This window comes from Heptranchias perlo, chromosome 12 (genome assembly GCF_035084215.1).
Source record: "Heptranchias perlo isolate sHepPer1 chromosome 12, sHepPer1.hap1, whole genome shotgun sequence".
NCBI lineage: Eukaryota > Metazoa > Chordata > Chondrichthyes > Hexanchiformes > Hexanchidae > Heptranchias > Heptranchias perlo.
Genome location: NC_090336.1, coordinates 17176889 through 17190624, shown reverse-complemented (window position 1 = coordinate 17190624; position 13736 = coordinate 17176889). Strand labels below are relative to the sequence as shown.

The following is a 13736-nucleotide window of genomic DNA, read 5'->3' as shown; positions in this document are numbered from 1 at the left end:
TTTCCCCCAACTTCTAAGCAGACTTGGTCTAATCTAAAGGTTAGATCCAGAGTAGCCTCTAACTGCATTGGCTGATTGACGAGCGGAGTAAAATGACAGTACCTGAATACGTTGGAGGAGGTCTGTTGCATTGCAAGTTGTGTTGAGTAAAGGATTCAATCATCCAGGAAAGAACATCACTGCAGTATTTCATCTGCAAATACAGTAAGAACTGAACTCAGAAAATGTAGCTTCCTTATTCAAGCTACATTTAAAAATATAAAACATACGACTACCAAAATGAAATCATGGGGGAATTTCAACCAGGATTTTGATTAAGGAACTGCAACCACAAAACACTTTCAAATTGATGTACTCAATTCTAGTATGACCTGATCAACTTAGTTGATGTCCTAGTGGCCATTGTTAATATAGTTGCCTCTGAATGTAGAGCTACCACTCAATTAGGGCTGGTATATTCTGGCTGGTGCAGTATTGGCTCTGGCATTCTATCCAGTCTAGTACCAGCACCAACACAGGCCTGGTATATTATCTGTTGTGGCATAGACCTAGTATAATACCAGTTTCAGCAGTCCCAGGCTTTATCAATTTAATACTTTTGCTTTACTAATCAATTGCTTCACTGAATGCTTTTCACATTTTCAAAACAGGTAAAATTTTGATGTGTTTTTGTTTATTTATTCAGTTGGGTGGGTGACTATGTCATAGGCAGAATAATCTACGCAAAATGCCAGTGCAAAGAGAGTAGGTTTGTGTCGCGTGATTAAAAGTAACTTTTTAAAAAATTCGTTCATGGGATGTGGGCATCGCTGGCAAGGCCAGCATTTATTGCCCATCCCTAATTGCCCTAGAGAAGGTGGCGGTGAGCCGCCACCTTGAACCGCTGCAGTCCGTGTGGTGAAGGTTCTCCCACAGTGCTGTTAGGAAGGGAGTTCCAGGATTTTGACCCAACGTCGATGAAGGAATGGCAATATATTTCCAAGTCGGGATGGTGTGTGACTTGGAGGGGAACATGCAGGTGGTGGTTTTCCCATGTGCCTGCTGCCCTTGTCCTTCTAGGTGGTAGGTTTGGGAGGTGCTGTCGAAGAAGCCATGGCGAGTTGCTGCAGTGCATCCTGTAGATGATACACACTGCAGCCAAGGTGCGCCGGTGGTGAAGGGAGTGAATGTTTAGGGTGGTGGATGGGGTGCCAATCAAGTGGGTTGCTTTATCCTGGATGGTGTCGAGCTTCTTGAGTGTTGTTGGAGCTGCACTCATCCAGGCAAGTGAAGAGTATTCCATCACACTCCTGACTTGTGCCTTGAAGATGGTGGAAAGGCTTTGGGGAGTCAAGAGATGAGTCACTTGCCGCAGAATACCCAGCCTCTGACCTGCTCTTGTAGCCACTGTATTTATGTGGTTGGTCTAGTTAAGTTTCTGGTTATTGGTGACCCCCAGTATGTTGATGATGGGGGATTTGGTAATGGTAATGCCGTTGAATGTCAAGGGGAGGTTGTTAGACTCTCTCTTGTTGGAGATGGTCATTGTCTGGCACGAATGTTACTTGCCATGTATCAGCCCAAGCCTGGATGTTGTCCAGGTCTTGCTGCATGCGGGCACGGATTGCTTCGTTATCTGAGGGGTTGCGAATGGAACTGAACACTCTGCAATCATCAATGAACATCCCTATTTCTGACCTTATGATGGAGGGAAGGTCATTGATGAAGCAGCTGAAGATGGTTGGGCCAAGGACACTGCCTTGAGGAACTCCTGCAGCAATGTCCTGGGGCTGAGATGATTGGCCTCCAACAACCACTACCATCTTCCTTTGTGCTAGATATGACTCCAGCCATTGGAGAGTTTTCCTCCTGATTCCCAATGACTTCAATTTTACTAGGGCTCCTTGGTGCCAAACTCGGTCAAATGCTGCCTTGATGTCAAGGGCAGTCACTCCCACCTCTGGAATTCAGCTCTTTTGTCCATGTTTGGATCAAGGCTGTAATGAGGTCTGGAGCCGAGTGGTCCCTGGTGGAACCCAAACTGAACATTGCTGAGCAGGTTATTGGTGAGTAAGTGCCGCTTGATAGCACTGTTGACGACACCTTCCATTACTTTGCTGATGATTGAGAGTAGACTGATGGGGCGGTAATCGGCCTGATTGGATTTTCCTTCCTGTCTTCCATGGTAACTGCCATATTTTATGTATATTGAAATGTATTACTTCCATGGAGGTAGTAGTGAGGTTGTGCTCCATCGAGTTGTTGTTAAATTGACACTGGGTGCAGACAATGTTAAGCAGTGTTCATCAACAATTGTTGCTTCAAAAGTAATCAGTCCATTGGCAAAGCACAAAGGCAACCATCACTGCTACTGCTGCTCCAATGCAGCCACAACCCTCAACCCTTGCCAGTTTGATTATTTCCTCAATGGGTGAGTTCATCAAGGACATATTGAAATGATTACAAATAAAACATCGGAAAGACATGCCATTGGTTGAGGATGATTTTTGACCTACCCTTGTCTCGAGGGTTATGAGACGATTTTCCTGTTCTTGAAGCCCACTGATTGATTTCAGCAGTGAATCCACCCTAAAAGGAACAAACAGTGCCATTATATTATTGGATCTGAGCTCTTTCATAATTGATAACTCATCATTGAGGTGAGGCCAGATGTAGTTAGCTCTACTCTGGTACCCAGGCCAGTTCAGGGAGCAGCACATTTGCGTATCTCTAGCAAGCCATGCCCTAATGTAGAATAGCCTTTGAATGAATGGATTTCACATCCTGTAAGTCAATTTGAAGATGCAGTGCTTGCGAACTAGCTCATTAAAGTTTGTTTCCATTTGTGAACACATTTAGTTCAAATTAGTTGGTTGAGCAACATATTCCCTGTAGGCTACAGAATGTTGTGGAACCTGAAAGTTCATGTTGCTATTGCAACAGATTGGTCAAGCATAGGTATTTATTGGTATTCATTAGACATGATACACTCAGATTCACATAAGCTGCCTCTTCAATTGTTACATGCAGAATGGCATGTGTAGTATACCCATGCTATGTGTTCATATAGTGCATGCAGACTTTCACATGCTAGACCCAGATACAATACCTTTGCACACTCCACTCAGATTTTCTTCATTGCACTGGTTCAGAGTTTTGCCTTTTAACTGTTGGAAATCTAAGTGCAGAACCCAGGCCTTTTCTGTAGCAAACCATCAACATTCAAATGAGTAAGACAGAAGGGGAGGCAAATCAGGAAATATTGGTTGGGTGATGTCGAGCTTGGATTTTAAAAGTATGTAGATTGTAAGAGGAAAGATAGAGAGTTAAGGAGTTCCACAAACTTATGGTCCTGGAAAAGAATGGTTTAGAACAACATAACTAGATTAATCATAATTTCAACATAAGGAGGAACAAGAGAGGGTGGTGCAGAGGAGTAATGACTAATGATGATACATAATAAGCAGAAGCAACTTTTTACCTGTGCAAAATAATATTGAACTGTTACAGGCCACTGTTGACTGAAGCTGATATTAGTATCAGGGGATTGAGTTATGGGGAAACACTAGAGAAACTTAGGCTCCAGCTTTGAAAGAAGAAGGATGAAACGGGACTCTACAGGGGTGGGTCCATCTGTCTAATTGGACCAAAATCAATGGTCTTTGATTCTGGCGTTAAGATCGCCTGGCCAGGAACCTGATCCCACTAGTATTAAATATTGCGTAACATTAAGAACATAAGAAATAGGAGCAGGAGTAGGCCAATCGGCCCCTCGAGCCTGCTCCGCCATTCAATAAGATCATGGCTGATCTGATCCTAACCTCAAATTTAAATTCATGTCCAATTTCCTGCCCACTCCCCACAACCCCTAATTCCCTTTACTTCTAGGAAACTGTCTATTTCTGTTTTAAATTTATTTAATGATGTAGCTTCCTGGGGCAGCAAATTCCACAGACCTACTACCCTCAGTGAAGAAGTTTCTCCTCATCTCAGTTTTGAAAGAGCAGCCCCTTATTCTAAGATTATGCTCCCTAGTTCTAGTAAGTATATTTTTAGCAGTAAGTATATTTTAGCAGCTAAAATAGCTGATACATAGGAAATTGAGTCAATAGCAAAAAAGACAGTCTGCAGGCAGTTGCAGGTTCTGACCAGTGTTGCTTTAGAGCAGCTAATGTTTTTGAGCTCTACAGTATCACCACTGGCAGGAGGGTGTAATTATAGCACACATTTACATAGGCAATTTCCATTATAAATATGAACATAAGAATTTATAATGGAAGTATAAAAATGAGGCCCGAAGGTATGACTTTAAAATGGGAAATGAATTACATCTGCACACCCTGGTCTAGTTACCCCCCCCCCCCCCCACACCCTAACCCTGCTTCATCTAAAGACTACACCTGGTCTTGACTCCCAACTGGAGATTGGCTTGCTATATTATATATGCAGGTCTTGAGCCCAGTACTTCTATCATACTTCAGATATCGCACTTTATTACGGAAGCTTACCAGTCTTAGAAGGGGGAAAGAAAATCAGTCGTTTCATGCTGGGTCCTCCTGACCTCTAGCCAGAAATTCACAAGCAGCTACAACTTCCCTCTAATTGACCTCTGGAGTTCACAAATTGCTACAAATTCTGGATGTGTCTATTTAAACCACTTTCCCCATGAGGAATATGAGCAATGGACTTAAAAGGGACACAGCAGCTAAAATTTACAACTGCTCTCGACTCCAGATTCTATGAGTGGGCCATGTGAGATCCTTCAGTAGTAACATATTGGGCCGGATTTTGCTCTGAAAGTAATAGCGAGGCTAACAGGGCTCACCATTATTTTAGTGCGTCTGTACCGCAACTTCCGGCGACCATACATGCACAGTTAATCCAGAAGTTCCTCTACCAGATACCCTGCTCCTCCATAAGCTTCATGAGAACTGAATCTCGCCCGCTGACTCACCGTTAAAATGAATGCAACAGCGTGAAATTCTTCTACTGCCCTGATGGAAAGGAAGTAACCTTGCCAAAAAATGGTACGTCAAGTTTTTTAAGTCTAAGCAAACTTTTAACAGCATGGTAAGTCTTAATGACTGCCAAACAACCTCTCTGACACTGAAAATTAACTTTTACAAGTGTGGAGTTTTTTTTTACTTTTTCTTTCTCTTATCGCTGTCTCTTAATTTTGTATTTCTTACCCTCTCTTTCTTTTGCTTTGTGTAACCGATTTGACATTGAATTCACTATTCTAACTTGCACTTTCTGGTTCTGACTCTATACTGCTTATTAACATGCTTCAATCTGATTAGTTAAGAGGATACATAGTTGCTTGCCCAGTTCACACAGGTCCCAGATGCCCGGGAGAAGGCGTTGCACTGAACTGAGGACTCGATGAGAGGAACTTGCTATGCAAAAGCCCATGAAAAGTCTATGGGCAAGTCCAAGTCTAACAAATGGTGGGCACCGCTCAAAGCAAAATCCGGCCCATTAAGTAGCATAGAAAAGCCAAGCGCTGAGAGGTACTTCATAATAAACCTGGACGATAGAACAAAGAGGCACAGGTTCAAACTGATAAAATGCAGTCAGGAAGCTTCTTCATGCAAAGTATCATCAAAATTGGACTAGATTCTGGATAAGGTAGTGGAGACAAGAACGTGAGTCATTTAAGAGACTGTTGGATGCTGTCACAAGGGGACTAGATCGGTTAGCCAAGCTGAGTGGCCTTCCTTATTTATCTTGTGATCTTGTAACTCTTTGCACCAGGTATCACCAGTCATGGGGCAGGATCAATAGTAATGTACAACTTAAAGAATACTAAATATTAAGGCAAACGGTTGTCAATATTTCTGAAATGTAAACACTTTTTAAAGAAAAAGCCTTAGCAACCATTTTGGATGACATCAGGAAGTTCTTGCCTCCACAAAGATGCTGATGGCGAGACTTTTTTTTGACTGTTCCTTTGAGTACTGGAATGCAATTGAGTTCTGCCAGTTTTGTGCTGGAGAGCACATGGTTTTAAATTTGTCTCAGGACGTGGGTGATACTGGTAAGTCCGCATTTATTGCTCATCGTTAAACTGCTGCAGTCCTTGTGCTGCAAGTTAGGGAGGGAGTTCCAAGACACTGGGCCGGATTTTGCTGTAAAAATAATGGTGAGGCTAACCGCGCTCACCGTTATTCGTGTGCAAATCGGACAGCAACTTCCGGCGACCGCACATGCACAGTTAAACGCGGAAATCTGGAAGTTGCTGTACCAGATGCCCTGCTCCTCCAAAAGCTGTGTGAAAACTGCATCTCGCCGGCTGGCTCCTTGTTAAAATGCATTGACTGGCATGAAGTTTCTGTACTGACATCGCAGATACGGACTAAAGTCGCCAACAAAAGTTAAGTCAAATCATTTCATGCTTAAGTACCGTTTTAACAGCGTGGTAACTCTTAATTACTTCCAAACAACCTCTCCGGCACTGGATTTTCAGTCCTTCAGATTTTAATTATTGGACGTTTTGAAAAAAAAATGTAAATAATAAAAAAAAATCTTTTTCTGTCTATCTCTTAGAGCTCGGTCTCTTAATCCAATATTTCTCTCCCTCTCTGTTTCACTTTCTGTACCTGATTTGACATTGAATTCACTATTCTAACTTACACTTCCTGGTTCACTCTGCTGCTCATTAACGATTCTTAAATCTGATTGGTTAAGGAGGTGCACACCAGTCATGCTTTTTGGAATCCTAATTTGGAGGAACTTGCTGTGCAAAAGCTCATAGAAAGTCTATGGACAAGTGCAAGTCTAATGAATGGATAGCGCTGTTCGTTCACAGCAAAATCTGGCCCATTGATCCAGCAGTGATGAAGGAACAGTGGTATATATCTAAGCCAGGAAGATATTGCACTCTCACTGTGTGGACACTGCTGAGAGTGTTGTCAAGTTTTCATTCTAAATACACTTACTTGGTGGATGTTTTCTTCAGTCTTTCTGTGCTGCTTTCTCTCTTTCCCTTTTCCAAACTGGCTAAGTAATTCTCTTTCTGCACAGATTCCCAGGTCCTGAGTTTCTGGTCCAAGGCCTCTGGTAAGTGTTTTTCTAGAAGAGATACAATACAAGAAACAATCCCTTTAAAGGGGAGTTCTATAATCATAGCTATGCTAAAATTAAAAACATTCAAACTCTCTTTTTTTGTCTAATTTCCATTCTCTTCCACCCCCCGCCCCCCCCAACAGGTATTGACTCATTGAGATGTGGTCTTAGGGGCCACACTCAGTGATCATGCTTCACGTGCGAGGTAATACAATGGGTTTTGGCAGGTTACTCCTTCACGGTGGGTATCATAGTTGAACCTGATTCCGTCCTTGCCCGATATTCATGCGTGTCTACCTTCATGCAAGGTCACTGGATAATGATCAGGAGCAGAAACTTTGCCTTATATTTCCACCTCATAACCTTGGAGCACACAGTCTGAGTGTTGCACTCCTCTTGTTGCTGCCCTGATGGACATCAGCTAAATCAGCACCAACTGACAATCAAACCTCCCCCTGCATGTCTCCTTTGAGTGATAATACAGACCTGGCATGAACAATCTTTTGCGGTGCTTGTTTTTTTTTTCAAAAAAAGATTTCATTCACCTCTCCTTACTTTGCAGAAAAGACTCCAAGCAGCTATGGTACCTAAACATGCATTTGCTATAGCATTAGTGTTATCTATATTTTTATTTATAAAATTGCTAATGGAAAATGTTAAGTGTAAACATCCCCTTGGATAAATAGACTTTTGTGAACAGTGCCTGATTGATTCAGTGGTTAAAGGCATTGTGTGGTGTGGTACTGAGCCATATAGACCAAAAGGTTCCAAGTTCACCTTGGACGGGTTGCACCTCAACAGAGTTGGGACCAGTGTCCTTGTGGGGAGGTTCACTAGTGCTGTGGGGGAGGATTTAAACTAATTTGGTAGGGGGATGGGCACCAGGATGTAGCAATAGAACAGAGAAACAAGGTGTGCACAAAGGATTGGGAGACATAGCACTAGAATAAGAAATAGCACAGTATTAGGTGGGATCGGACTGAGAGAATTCGAGAAGGTGTAAGATAGGTTTAGAGTGCATGTGTGTAAACGCATGAAGTGTGTGTTGAGCTGCGGATGCAAACAGCCACATGGGAATATGATGTGGTGGCGATAACGGAGACCTGACTCAAAAAAGGACAGGATTGGGTACTAAATATTTCTGGATACAAGGTGTTCAAGAAAGATAGGGAAGGGAAGAAAGGAGAGGGGTGGCAGTATTGATTAAGGAGAATATTGCAGTGTTGGCGAGAGATGTCCTTGACGTGTCAAGGACAGAATCTATTTGATTAGAGTTAAGAAACAATAGAGGTGCCATTACACTACTGGGTGTATTTTATAGGCCACCAATTAGTGGGCAGGATATAGAGGAGCAAATTTGCAAGGAAATTACAGCGAGGTGTAAGAACTATAAGAGCAGTGATAATGGAGGACTTCAACCATCCTAATATAGACTGGGATAGTAATAGTGTAAATGGCAAAGAGGGAGAGGAATTTCTGATGTGTGTTCAGGAGAACTTTCTTGATCAGTATATTTCTGGCCCAACGAGGAAGGAGGGATTGCAGGATCTGGTTCTGGGGAATGAGGTGGGTCAAATAGAGCAATCGTCAGTGGGGGAACGTTTAAGGAACAGTGATCATAGTATCATAAGGTTTAGATTAGTTATGGAAAAGGACAAGGAGCATTCTAGAGTAAAAATACTTAATTGGAGGAGGGACAATTTCAGTGGGTTGAGAATGGATCTGGCCCAGGTAAATTGGTATCAAAGACTGGCAGGCAAAACTGTAATCAAACAACGGGCAGCCTTTAAAGAGGAGATGGTTCGGATCCAGTCTAGGTATATCCCCATGAGGGGAAAAGTTAGGGCAACCAAAGCCAGAGCTCCCTGGATGATGAAAGAGATAGAGAGTAAGATGAAGCAGAAAATAGGGGCATATGACAGATGTCAGGTTGATAGTACAAGTGTGAACCAGGCTGAATGTAGAAAGTACAGAGAAGTGGAAAAGGAAATGAGGGGCAAAGAGAGAGTATGAGAATAGACTGACGGCTAACATAAAAGGGAATCCAAAAGTCGTCTTAAGCATATGAATAGTAAACGGGTAGTAAGAGGAGGGATGGGGCCGATTAGGGACCAAAAAGGAGATCTACTCATGGAGGCAGAGGGCATGGCTGAGGTACTAAATGAGTACTTTGCATCTGTCTTTACCAAGGAAGAAGATGCTGCCAAAGTCACAGTAAAAGAGGATGAAGTTGAGATACTGGATGAGCTAAAAAAAAAATTGAGAGATGGTACTAGAAAGGTTGGCTGTACTTAAAGTAGATAAGTCACTTGGTCCGGATGGGATGAAGAGGGAAGTAAGGGTGGAAATTGCAGAGGTGCGGGCCATAACCAATCTTCCTTAGATACGGGGGTGGTGCCAGAGGGCTGGAGAATTGCAAATGTTACACCTTTGTTCAAAAAAGATGTAAAGATAAACTCAGCAACTACAGGCCAGTCAGTTTAACCTCAGTGGTGGGGAAGCTTTTATAATCTGGGACAAAATTAATAGACACATGGACAAGTGCGGATTAGTAAAGGAAAGCCAGCACAGATTTGTTAAAGGCAAATCATGTTTAACTAACTTGATTGAATTTGTTGATGAGGGCATTGCGGTTGATGTGTATATGGACTTTCAAAAGGCGTTTGATAAAATGCCACGTAATAGGCTTGTCAGCAAAATTGAAGCCCATGGAATAAAAAGGGCAGTGGCAGCATGGATACAAAATTGGCTAAGTGACAGTAAACAGAGAGTAGTGGTGCACGGTTGTTTTTCAGAATGGAGGAAGGTATACAGTGGTGTTCCCCAGGGGTCGGTACTGGAACCACTGCTTTTTTTTAATATATATTAATGACTTGGGGTTGGGTGTACAGGGCACAATTTCAAAATCTGTAGATGACACAAAACTTGGAAGTGCAGTAAATAGTGAGGAGGATAGTAATAGACTTCAAGAGGACATAAACAGGCTGGTGGAATGGGCGGACACATGGCAGATGAAATTTAACAGAGAAGTGCGAAGTGATACATTTTGGTAGGAAGAACGAGGAGAGATAATATAATCTAAATGGTACAATTCTAAAGGGGGTGCAGGAACAGAGAGAGCTGGGGGTATATGTGCACAAATCTTTGAAGGTGGTAGGACAAATTGAGAAAGTGTTTAAAAAAGCATACGGAAACCTGGGCTTTATAAATAGAAGCATAGAGTACAAAAGCAAGGAAGTTATGTTGAACCTTTATAAAACACTGGTTTGGCCACAACTGGAATATTGTCCAATTCTGGGCACCGCACTTTAGGAAGGATGTGATGGCCTTCGAGATGGTGCAGAAAAGATTTACTAGGATGGTTCCAGGGATGAGGGACTTCAGTTATGTGGAAAGACTGGAGAAGCTGGGATTGTTCTCCTTAGAGCAGAGAAGGTTAAGAGGAGATTTGAAAGAAGTGCTCAAAATCACGAAGGGTTTAGATAAAGTAAATAAAGAGAAACTGTTCCCATTGGCAGAAGGGTTGAGAACGAGAGGACACGGGCTTAAGGTGATTAGCAAAAGAACCAAAAGTGACATGAAACTACACAGCGAGCAGTTATGATCTGGAATGCGCTGCCTGAGAGGGTGGTGGAAGCAGATTCAATCGTGGCTTTCAAAAAAGGAATTGGATAAATATTTGAAGGGCTAGGGGAAAGAGTGGGGGAATGGGACTAACTGGATTGCTCTTACAAAGAGCCGGCACGGGCTCGATGGGCCGAATGACCACCTTCTGTGATGTAACTGTTCTATGATTCTATGATGCAATTCCTTGTCTATGTTGATTTCATCCAACACACTGGTGGATGTAGTGGTTTACAATTATCCTCAGTGGCCTTGGATTTAAGGAGGGAAAACAGGCCAGAATTCCCATTCCTGATTGTTATCCAGTGATGTCTTGTTGGACAGCCACATGTGTGAGCACGAAATGGGGACTCAGCCATGATGCCTTTTGCCAACTTTCACTGTCTAGAAAGGTTCATGTGTGGAACTGTGCCTCGACATGAGTCACTGCTTTCAGGAGCAGAGGGAAAAAATATGGGGAAGGATCTGGATCATATTTATGGCACATATCTCCTTCCTTGCAAAATCACATCAATATTCTGCACAAGAAGGCACAAAGAGAAAAGCTAACTAGTACAGTTTTGCTGTCATGTGCTTTCTGTATTCAATGTACTCATTTAAACAGTGTAATGTTACCCTGAAAGGGATGTCACTGGTTAACAGGCTCCATAGTGCTGAACTAAAAATCCAAGGCACTCATTTACTGCCTAGTAAATAAACTGTTTACCGCAACTGCTTATGAGTACCATGAAGCTGCCCTGTCTTACAGACCTGACTGAACAACAGATTTGAGGCTTGTCTTGTAACACTTACACTTCTAAATACACCCCTCCCTACCGAAGGCAGCAATCATCTCCAAATACCCACTGTGGAGAAAGCATGTTTGTTAATGTCCCACTTCTTTCACTGTTTAAGATTAAACCTGCCTCTCACCAAATTGTACCACATTCTGAAAGATCCACTGAAACCCCTGTCCTTCCATTGACAGATCGTTGGCCTAAGTGTCACTCCTCCACTCAACCTCACGTATTTCAGCAACAGCTCTGATAGCACAAGGGCAAATTTAGGTGGGCATCTTGGTGCATGAGTTTTCTTAAGGTGAGCTGTAGTGCACATACCAGTCGGAGAGAAACTTACCAAAGTGCTCCTGCTTGTGCTCCGGTTCCTTAATAATCCCTCGAATAAAAAGGTTCAGGTGGCTGATGATGATGAAGGGTGGGGCTAGAGCTGGCCGGCTATGGTACTCAACAATCAGATTATAGCGCTGGAATTTCCAGAATATGTCTGTGTTTCCCTGCACAATCTGGAAGGTATAACTGGAAGGGAAATGAGAAAAGCATTTAAACTGAAATCCTCTACAAAGGATCAACATCTAGTGCCCTACTACACACAACACCAGGGCCGTGAATTTGCTTGGGTCGTGATCGTGGCAGTTACTACGGGATCGCACCCACTAGTGCCCTCCAGCGTTAAACCCAGTCAGAGTTTGCCCGGTTAGTCGGAGAGCACCTTATTAGCATGAGGCAGCCAGGTGCAAACATTACTTCAGATGCGCATCTGGCACCACCTGCCCCCACACTGATTTGCTTGCCCAGGCTGGGAGGAAGAGTCGCCCAACTTCAGTACTGCTCCAAGTAAGGGGGAAAAAAACAATTGTTTCCTGTTTCGGGTCCAGGCCGCTTGCTAGGCTGGGACACCCACCAGTAGGGCTGCCCTCGTGGAGGCCAATATACCTCACCTCACCGGGTTTACTGGTAATCACTGCACCGCTGAGTCCCTTGTGTGGAGCAGGAGTGGAACTTAGCTTAAGGAGTCCCTGACCCAGGCCCATCATTTGTCTTATAAGGAGCAGACAGTGTGGAGATTTCCAGAAATGGCAAGAGACCTGATGGAACCAGGTCTTTGCCATTGCTCTGGGGGTTCCGCCGATTTTCTGCCAGAGTTAAGGCGGAAGACCAGCAGAATCGCTGAGGGATTTCAGCTCCAAGGTCTTTATCTTTTTGCATGCCAAACTGCCTGAAGCTGTCTCCGCTAAACCTTCTACTTTATTGCTGCTTATGTGCAATGTCCATCTGATAACCAACTAGGCTTTCAAAAGGTAAAATAATTTGCATTAAAACAGTTTCTTCTTATTACCTAAATCAAATGTTAAAGTGTGCCAAGATTCACTGCTGTAATGTCAGGCTGCATACTACCATGCAAACTGACCATTAATGTAGCTTCATAAATCTACCAGTAGAATGAAATTCCTCACAGTGACAAAACCATTAATATGTTTATCCCGTTAAATCTGACATCCAGTAGAATATTTATCAGTGGGATCAAATGCCTAAGCTCCTGCGTGGTCAAGGAGTGGCAGAACAATGGCTGCAATTGCTCTTATCCCAAACCCCCAATGCTGGCTCATCCTTGGTTTCCCTCTAGTACAGGGCCAAGGCTGATCACCCTACTAACGGCCTGTGAGGTGAAGATGATGGTAGGAATGGCTTAGGGAGCGGCAATGGACATTTTTTTGTAGAGATTTGGGATTCAGTGGTGTATACTGTTTTTTCATGAAATTTTTCCAAATTGGTCCAAAGGCTGATGTGCTTCATACGGCAGGGCACACGTAGATCAAGCTGTATGTACAGCATCCTTCACTTTCCAGTGTGATGGATCTATACTGAGTGTGCATTTGTATACATCGGGTATAATTTTGACTTTGGGCGATATTGGATCAGCCGTCTGTTATATATCTCTCCCGATTTTCATTTTCATTGAAGTGCTGATCTAATACCGCCTGTTTGATACTATTTCCCAAAGTCAAAATGACCCCGATACAGATATATATTTTGTGAAATTCCTCGTTTACCAAAAAGAAATGGGATGGTGCCTGTTTTTCTTTGCAGTTAAAAACCTGAATGAATTTGCATTCTCAGAAACCACATTTCAAAACTATAGGTTTCCCACAACTTTGTTAGCATATTGCTATTTATCAGCAGAGCCTGCTGCTGTTTCTGTCATGATCTCACAAGCTAGAGGCACAATGATGCATTTCACAGTGAAATAAACACTCTCCTTCAAAGCAGCCCCCAAATCAAATCACCTTA

The 13736-nt window shown here is 43.0% G+C and overlaps 1 protein-coding gene across 1 annotated transcript in view; it reads right to left on the bottom strand.

Moving 5' to 3' along the window:
- Nucleotides 1–13736, bottom strand: part of trpm5 (transient receptor potential cation channel, subfamily M, member 5) — a 91684-nt gene that overhangs the window by 7266 nt on the left and 70682 nt on the right. Inside the window, exons 22-25 of the mRNA XM_067993707.1 lie at nt 11785–11963; nt 6918–7050; nt 2496–2568; nt 103–193 (exon numbers count right to left, since the gene is read on the bottom strand). Coding sequence (XP_067849808.1) covers nt 103–193; nt 2496–2568; nt 6918–7050; nt 11785–11963 — 476 coding nt within the window. The remainder of the gene's footprint in view (nt 1–102; nt 194–2495; nt 2569–6917; nt 7051–11784; nt 11964–13736) is intronic.